The 10,000-nt window shown below is 37.3% G+C and overlaps 1 protein-coding gene across 5 annotated transcripts in view; it reads left to right on the top strand.

Moving 5' to 3' along the window:
- LOC144967202 (uncharacterized) overlaps positions 1–10,000 on the top strand; it is a 171,588-nt gene that overhangs the window by 129,596 nt on the left and 31,992 nt on the right. For all 5 annotated transcript variants that reach the window (XM_078904134.1, XM_078904139.1, XM_078904135.1 and 2 more), the window contains 5 exons: positions 1,470–2,676; positions 3,046–3,171; positions 4,359–4,496; positions 5,428–5,555; positions 9,866–9,973. In XM_078904134.1, coding sequence (XP_078760260.1) covers positions 5,493–5,555; positions 9,866–9,973 — 171 coding nt within the window. In that variant the 5' untranslated portion in view covers positions 1,470–2,676; positions 3,046–3,171; positions 4,359–4,496; positions 5,428–5,492. The remainder of the gene's footprint in view (positions 1–1,469; positions 2,677–3,045; positions 3,172–4,358; positions 4,497–5,427; positions 5,556–9,865; positions 9,974–10,000) is intronic.

Raw genomic sequence — 10,000 nt, 5'->3', positions numbered from 1 at the left:
GTTGCTTTAGATAAAATTTTCCATGAAATGTTGTGGTCTATTTTGTTGTCTTTTAATTTCCAAATATGTTCGCTGAGTTTTGTGGATGTTTTTTTGTTAGTGTTTCTAAATGTTGAGGTGTGGAGGTTGTATCTCCACACCTCAACATTTAGAAACACTAACAAAAAAACATCCACAAAACTCAGCGAACATATTTGGAAATTAAAAGACAACAAAATAGACCACAACATTTCATGGAAAATTTTATCTAAAGCAACAGGATACACACCAACATCAAAACAATGTAGCTTATGCCTGGAAGAAAAATATACCATAATCAAACAACCTCATGAAGCCACACTCAACATGAAAAATGAGATCTACGGAAAGTGTCCCCATCGGCGCAAATTCCTCTTAATTAACTTCAAACCGGAACCACTTCAAGAAACAACAACAGTCAACAAAACAACTCAGTCCTGAAGATGGCAAATTAAGCCTGAAACATCGATGTAGACTGCCCCAAACATTGTGGTAAATATTTTAAATAATAATTCGCTCCATTACTACATGTCGAGCACTTTTCGTACCATATTTGTATCAAACACGATTCAATATATATATATATATATATATATATATATATATATATATATATATATATATTATATATATATATATATATATAATAGCTTTTGAAAGAAAGAAAAAAGAAAAGCTAAGTACTTACACGGAACTTACCTCCGCCAACGACTAAAACAATTAAATTGTCAATACTGTACATCAGATCCCAAAACCGCTAGAAAAACTGGAGAAGAAGTCTCATCATGTGGTTTTATGACACTTAGCGTGTCACCTGTAGGTTCGAGGTTCAAGCGTAGCCTTTGGGTAACTTATAGCCTGACGCTAGGACCCACTAGGATTTATACAATTTTGAAGTCATATTTTTTAAAGTTTGTTGTCGTTAGAAGTGCTCAAGGAAACAAACAATCCAACTGGTTGAACTATTGAATACAACTCACGATTTTTTTTTCTTTTGTGGCCATAGACTTGTCTTTTGACGTATTTTTGTTCAATTTCAGGCTGTGAGTTTACGAAGGCTACGGTTCAAGTCCCGCCGTAGGGTCCTTCAAAAAGACTCTTTACTCACAGTTTTCATTTTATTCGAATATGCAATGAGTATCTGGTAGATAACAGCGTTGTCTCTGTCGAAAAGAAATTGAAACAGGGCCTTACAAGCGTCATATCTCGTCCTTAATGTTAAATTTCTCTATTTGTTCTGGATACTGTGACAAAACGACAAAAGCGCACGTTTCTTTATAGGCATAAACGCAGAGGAAAATGATAATTTCACGGTATGTAGCTAAAGAAATTCAGCGTTTAAGTGTGTATTCTTGATTATTTTCAGAGGAACCATACAATACACCCAATTTAGACTTAATTATACAGTCGAGTAGTTTTTATCATTCTTTTTTTTTTCTTGTCCCCTCTAGGTGTGAGACTTCATCAACCCAAGCCATCAGCGGCGACGAGACATAAACGCCAAAGGAATAATCAAGCATGAAAATAGGGCACCGCGGACATAATCTGCCGGAAACAGAAACGAAAACAACATCATAGTCTGTCAAGATAGGTGTTCGTGTTTACCAAAAACCAATTTAGAGCCACACATGCTGTCACCTACGTGTCATTACTAGTCTACAGACATGAAATTTACACCGGAAGTTTGATTTCGTGGATATAGTTAGATAGGGTTATTTCGTCCATCATATTTAACGTAGCATTCCATTATGCTTGCTTTTGTCGAACCATTCCACATATGCAGCAAAAGAGATTTCTTGCGTTACTCGTGTTTTACACCATTACAAATGACCCAGTAAATCTGTGGTTTTTATTAACGTAAGCATATTGATGCATGACTATCCATACCAACACGATTCTACTGTTTTGAGTCTTCGTGGACATTGCAAGCAAGGGTCAATCGCTCACCATTCCCAAGTTTAGGCATTACTTTAATAAACCATGATCGCTTCTAACTGCAAGTCAATTCCTGAAGATATTGGCACCGAAAAGTATTTCAGATGATTTTCTCCTGTCCCAGAGGAAAATCACCTTCCCATCCCTGGCAAATGCTGCTTTCATTCGGATGAACAAAAGCTTCTAATTTTTGTTAGAAGTAGAAGTCACAGACACACACACGCACACACACAAACACACACACACACACACACACACACATAAACAATGTCTTCCAAAAGCCCAGGGCCGAGTCTTGCTCAGAGACAACAGTTACTGACAGTGAGCGCGAATAACAGTTGCTGCCCTCCGGGTGAATTCCACCATCACAACAGTGCAACATCCCCCGACGGAGATCTGGTCGTAACTCGCACTCTCTCCGGACTGTCCGATGTAAGCTGTAGTGGAATGAGCTCACGGGACTCCGGGTACTGTGTCAATACGAGTGATGGTGCTAGTACATGCAGCAGCAGTACGACGGACGCGGCGGAGAGCGAGGGCGGGACGCTGCTAGTCTTGGAGCCGAAGTCCTTGCGGAGCTTCACGACGAACGACGAGTATTTGTACGCCATGAAAGAAGATCTGGCCGACTGGTTCGCCTGTCTGTACAAATTGGACATCACGGCAGAAAGTTTCTTCCCACTTTTGGAGACGGGCGTCTTGCTGTGTCAGCATGCCAATAAAGTGAGTAACTAAGCGCGTGCTGTTAGTTCGTTTAAACCTTTTCTTATAGATGGAATATCTATTTTGAGCTCTTATAATCTGTCAAATCATCAATCTTTATCAAATCAGGCAGATGCCCATGATATATGTATATCTGGAATGGTTTGCCAAAAACTTTTTTTTCTTTATTTCTTTTGTCTTTGGTGTTGCCTAGAATGCGGCATGTTCCATTTTTCTCGAGTTGATTTGATATCGGGGGGGGGGGGGGGGGGGGGGCAAGGTATGTTGCAAAGTTTGATATCAAGTCTTATATCCATGACGAAATCATATCGTATTGTTTTTGTTTTTGTTTTTTGTTTTTTTTTTTTGTCACTAAAATCTCTTACCCAGGTCCAAGACTTTTCCCAGCAAAGACGAGAGCAAGGAGAGAACCTGGAAATGAGATCATACTTCATACGGAGCGTGCCCCTCGGAAATGTGCCATACAGGGAAAATGTCAAACCACAGACCTTTCAGGTTAGGAACGTCCATATTGTACAAATCTTAGAGCGTGAATCAACACTAAAAAAAGCAAAAACAAGCAGATTTTTTTTTTTAGATATTTTATGTCAATAGTTATTTAAATCAGTTTCAGATCGTTCCTTGAAAAAGCCTCTTTTTTTTTTTTAATTGGTCAGAAAAGTCGTCCCTCAAATATCAATCGATTAAAATGACTCATCTCGTCCAAAATAAAACTCTCAAACCTGAGACTTCCTTGAGGTCACAGGTTTGAGAGTTGTTGTTTTTTTTTGTTTTTTGTTTGTTTTTTTTTTGGGGGGGGGGGGTTTTGTGACAAGATGAGGATCATTTTTATAGATATCTTGAAGTGCCAGGTTGAAGAGTATTTGACAAGATGAGGTTCATTTTGATCGCTCAATATTTGGAAGATGATTTTGTTTTTGTTTTTTGTTGTTGTTTTTTGTTTTGTTACGAGCGTGTTTTTTTTTTTCAGAATACGACAGAGTAGTTCTTTATTTCAGTGGAAGTAATAGAGGGGAACGTTAGGCACAGACAGGCATTTGCAGGCCTGCCTATTCGAAATCTACGGGCTAACCCACACCGGAGACTGACTCCGACGACCCGCACTGCCGTCCTCTGCGGTCTTCCGGATAAAGACGTCGGGTACGGACAAAATACTAAGAATAAAGAGAGGACCTACCCATACCATTCTCGAAAAGAAAAAAAAAAACGGCAGAGGACGTCGGGTGTTTGGTGTGGGTAGATCTACCGGCTTTTCTCTTTAGTCTTAGTATTTTTTCCGTGCCCGACGTCTTTATCCGGAAGACGGCAGAGGACGGTAGTGCTGATTCGTCGGAGTCAGTCTCTGGTGTGGGTTAGTATGGTCGGTTTTAATCAGCTAACTACCGTTCTCTAAAAGAACTCGTCTTTAAAAATTTGTCCAGAAAACTCGTCCTTCAAATTATTATATCGATCGATTTAAATGACACTCATCTTGGCAAAAACTCTCAAACAGTATGGGGTTTCTCTCTAAATTATATTAATCAGATTATAAACGAAACGTTTAAAGTTACGCATAGTTTTGTGTGTTAGCACGTTATAAACAACTGGCGTATGTTGTGAGTAATTTACCTAAACGCATAGCATCAATAAGTATTTTGTTATTTCAACTCGAATTTATTTTTACTCTCCCTTTCTTCCTCAAGGCTCGAGATAACGTCTCCAACTTTATAGCGTGGGGGAAAAAGCTTGGGATCCCCGAAGTCCTGAGCTTCGAAACCGATGATTTGGTGCTGAGGAAAAACGAGAAAAACGTCATTCTTTGTCTCTTGGAGATTGCAAGGGTGAGTATAGAAGGAACGAAATTGACGCTGAAAACAAAATTTCGACTTCACCCGGAATCAGTCTCGGTTCCTTTGTGTGTGAAACAAGTGCTCTACCAACTGAGCTATCGGGACCTCCTATTCAAGGAGACAAGCTGTATATTATGGATTTTAATTAATTTTTTTGTTGGACACATCGCTGTATTATAATTTAGAGATTAGCGGGTTTTTTTTTGGTTTGTTTTGGGGGGGGGGGGTTGTTTCGTTTTTTTTTTTTTTTTTGCTTTGAATTAATTATAGCCTTCGTCTTTTCATCCCGGTCGTCTTCCGTTAAGACAACATTTAATTTACGAACATGCATAAATTATTCTGAAGGCGAATGATTAATATGTGTTGTTTTTTGTTTTTTTTTTCAATGACATATTCTGCACTCTTCCAACCTTTTGATCTACATCTAATATAAAGAATATTTAAGTTTTTTGTACCGACCTTAAGTTGATAGTACTTGTAAATATTACTTTCCTTATGGATAGATCGGTCGGTCATTCAGATTCTCAATTTTTGTTATGTTGTGGTTTTGTTTTTAATTGTTTGTTTGTTTTGTTTTGTTTTGTTTTGTTTTTTTTTTTTTGGGGGGGGGGTTGTTGTTTTTTTTTGTTGTTGTTGATTAGTTGAGTTTTGTTTTTTGATGTTATATGTTTATTTGTTTTTTTGTTGTTTTTTTTTTTGTTTTTTTTAAATTCATTTTTTTGTGTTGTTGTTTGTTTTGTTTGGTTTTTTTTTTTTTTGTTTGTTTTTGTTTTCGTTAGTTTGTTTTTTTGTTGTTTTTTTTTTTTTTTGTTTCTGACATTTATTTATTGTGTATCTTGTTTTATTTGGGATTTTTTTTTTTCTTATTATTATTTTATTTTTTATTTGTCTCAAAACTTCTCACGTTTGAATCATTATGCAGGTTGGCGCTAAGTTGGGCATGCTGGCCCCGACATTGGAGAGATAGATGCGAGTGCGGTGAGAGCAATGCCCAGAGGAATAGATCACAGTGTGCGGGATATGAGGATCTCTCAGAGTGTGAATAATTTGGTGTACGGTTAGTAGCAGCATACTAGATGAATAAGAGAGAGAGAGAGAGAGAGAGAGAGAGAGAGAGAGAGAGAGAGAGAGATGTATGAGAGGTGACGGACTAGCTTTCTGATTGTAATTGACTAGCAGTTTCCCCTCATATGTACAAGGAAGCCATTTTCTCACACGATTCTTCCCCTTCATCCCCTTTCCTCCACTTTCTCATTCCTCGCCGTCGCTCTCCTTCTCCTCTTGATGCGGCTTCGTCTTCTTCTCCTCCTCATCTCCTCATCTTCCTCAAATCATCGTTCTCCTTCTTCTCCTCCTCCTCCTCCCTCTCATCATCAGCATCATCGTCATCGTCGTCGTCATGTCGTCATCATCATTATTATCATTGTGGATATTTACCCTTTTGTTGGAGTGAAAACAAACGACGTTTCGTTTTGCAATTACTATAGATAGTATGCGCTTGGGTAAGAAGCTCATAACATTGCCATCCGGAAGTATAACGGAACAACACACAAAACTGTGTGTATCCATGAACGTTTATAGTCAGGTTAATACAGTTCAGTGAGCATTACTCATAAACGCGGATGGCAAAAAACAATAACAAAGACCTGAGTGACGTCATCTTCGAACTATCTATAGTCAAACGATATACACATTGTATCGAGCATTAATTAAAAACAAAAAATGAGAACGTGTCACTGAATAGAGCAGTAAAGTTAGGTGCCCCAAACGTAAACAAAGGTCGAGAAGCACGTGGCAAACCACATGTTCCTGTCTTGACAGCTCAAGTTCCAATGTAAATTATAGAAAAAAATAACCTTTAAAATGTGGCTGTTAGGTGGCAAAAGAAACACATATTCATAAATACTCGATCATGCATCAAATAATGTCTAGATATGGATATTTTATGGAACAAAAGGTAAAATTTTCTAAAATTTATCAAAAGTTTCAGTCTATCTATTTTTAGACTAGAGCAAATTATTGCGCTGGTGTGAACAAAACGAGAATTATTCGGAACCTGATTTTCATAATAATTTAGCCTTATATTATTATTTCTGCAACTGTTAGATTTTATGTAAACATATTTTCAATACTGAAAGTGTATTGCCTACAACTCAAACTACAAAATTGGGAGACCTATATTGTGCGTAAATTATTCCGGTCCCTAACGGAAATCACTAGCAACTTGTTATTGTTTACGTTTGGGCCACCTAACTTTACTGCTCTATAGATCGGTTTCATATACAGTACTTATAAATGATTATTTTCATTTACTTGTTAATCTAGAGGAACTTTTCTTTTTTCTACCGTCACACGCCTAACAGGATACAAACATTAAGCGGAGGAATCCACCGTAAATAATTCAGACTCACGACACTCCCTCTGACCTCAGAACCAATTTAAAATCAACCTGAAATGCCTCAAGAAGCATTGATTAAGTCCACGTTGTATTATTTCCCCCACCTCCCGTATAGTTCTGGAGCTCATTGAACCTCCGTGTTACTGTTGGAGATGACCAGTGATATTGATGCTATGCGTTTAGGTAAAATACTCACAACACACGCAAGGCAGATTAAACTGACCAAAACATAAAACTATTTTTTAACCTTTACCGTTTATTGACGTTTAAATTTAGTGGAACTAATTACCCGAATGGCTGTATAAAAACACAAAATGAAGAGCTGAGTGATGTCAACTTCATTCCTTAAATACGAAAAGCACGGGCTAAAAAGTAATGGCTTATTAATTTTCTTAGAATATATCGCCTTGTAGTTGAATTAGTTTAAAATCTGAAACGTAGGATATCATTTGATACCTGTCGGACGAAGCACAAAATGTAATTTTTAAAAATAATCACAAAACCGTATGACATCGGGGTTCTTCTTCCTCCTTTATATATATAGAGATAATCCAGAGGGATAAAGGTCGATCAATAAACCCGAGATTAGAGATTAACGCTTGTTCCTCTTATTACTATTATTTCTCCATATTGATTCGGTGTAATGTTGGGTGTTATGATCTGAGATTAACAGTATATTATTTTGATAATATTTATTATTGTTTTTATTGGGGCAAACCTCATAGATCCGTATTATTCTGGGGAGGGGGGGGGGGGGTAGCCGGATCATCACAACATAGAAGGTTGGGCAGGTTTGAGAATTTTTCCCAAGATAAAGAATTGAGCTTTTATATAGCGCAATATCCGCTAAATGTGCTCAAAGCGCTTTACAAGGGGTCCATGGTCAACAGCAACATTTAACATTTAGGACGGGACATGCCGCCTGTTAGGCAATATTACAATTTTTTGGACAGAGACAACGCTGTTAACGGCCAGGTACTCATTTTACACCTGAGTACGGTGAGAGAATGTGAGTAAAGAGTCTTTTCCAAGGACTCAACTATGCGCCGAGCGAGGCTCGAACCCAGGACCTTCCGATCCGAAAGCGAGTGTCATACCACTAGACCACATAGCCGCACGATAAGGGTCATTTAAATCGATTGATATGTGAAGGACGGATGTTCTGACAAAAATTTTTAAAGTATTATCATTCCAAAGTAAGGCAGTTAACTGGTTAATGGTGAAAATAACAGCTTGATATTAATTTTTTTTTTTTTGGGTGGGGTGGGGGGGTGGGAGGAGGGGGAGGTGCTTTTTATCTCTTTTTTTTTTTTTGTGCGTTACGGTTGATTGAACTGATGTTGATATGATTTGTGATCCAAGGCCTCAATCAGGAGTCATGTTGGGCTGGATCAGATGTCGGAAAAAGTATTTGAAATTAAAAAAAATTTTTTTTTTAATATGAGATTAATGTTTTCTGCTCTTTAAAATACTATAATATTCCATCTCCTCAATAAAAGATATAAAGTTAACTTTAATCTCATTTTAGAGCTTTTAATTCAATTTCTCTTGTCTCGATTACCCTGATACACCTTATATATATATATATATATATATATATATATATATATATATATATATATATTATATATATAGATAGATAGATAGAATGCGCTTGGCCAAGGAGTTCACAACATTGCCATCCGGAAGTATAATGGACCAACACACAAAACTCTGAGTAACCATGAACTTTTATAGTCTGGTTAATACAGTTCAGTGAGCATTACTCACAAACGCGGATGGCAAAAAACAATAACAAAGACCTGAGTGACGTTATCTTCGAACTATCTATCTATATATATATATATATATATATATATATATATATATATATATATATAGTATGCGCTTGGCTAAGAAGCTCATAACATTGACATCCGGAAGTATAACGGACCAACACACAAAACTGTGTGTATCCGTGAACGTTTATAGCCAGGTTAATACAGTTCAGTGAGCATTACTCATAAACGCGGATGGCAAAAAAAAACAATAACAAAGACCTGAGTGAAGTCATCTTCGAACTATCTATATATTTAGATTACATCCTTCCGCCACGACATCATAAGATATCCTGGCCTAGGGATTCCACGAAGGAATATAGATAATTCATCAAACAATAAGTCTGATATCTACATGTATCACCCATGTTATCCAAGTGAGCAAATTGGGGGTTAAGAATCTTGCCGAAGAAAAAATAAAGAAAGTGCTAGAGGAGGGGTTCGAACCTGGGACCTTCTGGTTTACAGTGCAATGCCTTAATCACTATATATATTTGCTTTCCCATGGCAATATCACAAGCAATCTTCTTTTTTTTTTAAGAATAAAGAATAAATAACATTACAAATTTCGCTATAATGATCCAAATGGCCGCCAGTAGAATGAATGTCTACCTCGTAACCCAATTCAGGATTTGCCACAAATGAAGAATCTCGTGAATGATCAGTTCATGCTCGCCTTTTATGACACGACATGTTTTCTTCTAAATTACAATTCGAAACTGGAACACCTAGTCTATATATATAATTGTTTTATTCGAGGGAAGTGAGCGCGTTCGTTTGTCATAACGAATCCATATCAAGGGCAGTAATCATGAAAATAAACATGTTTTTCTGGAGGAAAAGAGTTACTTTTCTTAGTATGGTGATGTTCTTTTCATTGGCATTAACTGTTAAAAATGGTTTTTGCTCTTTGGTCCTGAAGTATTTTGTTTCGCGGGGGAAGGGGGGGGGGGGGGCTGGCTTTGTTTTGTTAGGGTTTTTTTTATCTGTTTTTTGTTGTTGCTGTTGTTGTTCAGTTGGTTGGTTTTTGTTTTGTTTCTTTGTTGTTTTTGTTTTGTTTTTGTTTTTTTGGTTGTTTTGATTTTTGTTTGTTTTGTTTTTTTTTAAAGTAACTCTATAAACCCCTCAAATCCCTTCATCCTCAGGTTCGTGATCTGATAGGGCGTTGTACGTGCCCCGTCCAGTTCCCAATGGTTAAAGTTGGAGATGGGAAATACAAGATTGGGGACTCCAGAAGTTTGATATTTGTTCGAGTAAGTTTTCCTCCCCGATTCCCCCCC

This window comes from Berghia stephanieae, chromosome 3, assembly GCF_034508935.2.
Source record: "Berghia stephanieae isolate SIO BIC M18660-M18661 chromosome 3, UCSD_Bste_1.3, whole genome shotgun sequence".
In the NCBI taxonomy this organism is placed as follows: domain Eukaryota; kingdom Metazoa; phylum Mollusca; class Gastropoda; order Nudibranchia; family Aeolidiidae; genus Berghia; species Berghia stephanieae.
This window is presented reverse-complemented; position numbering and strand designations above follow the sequence as displayed.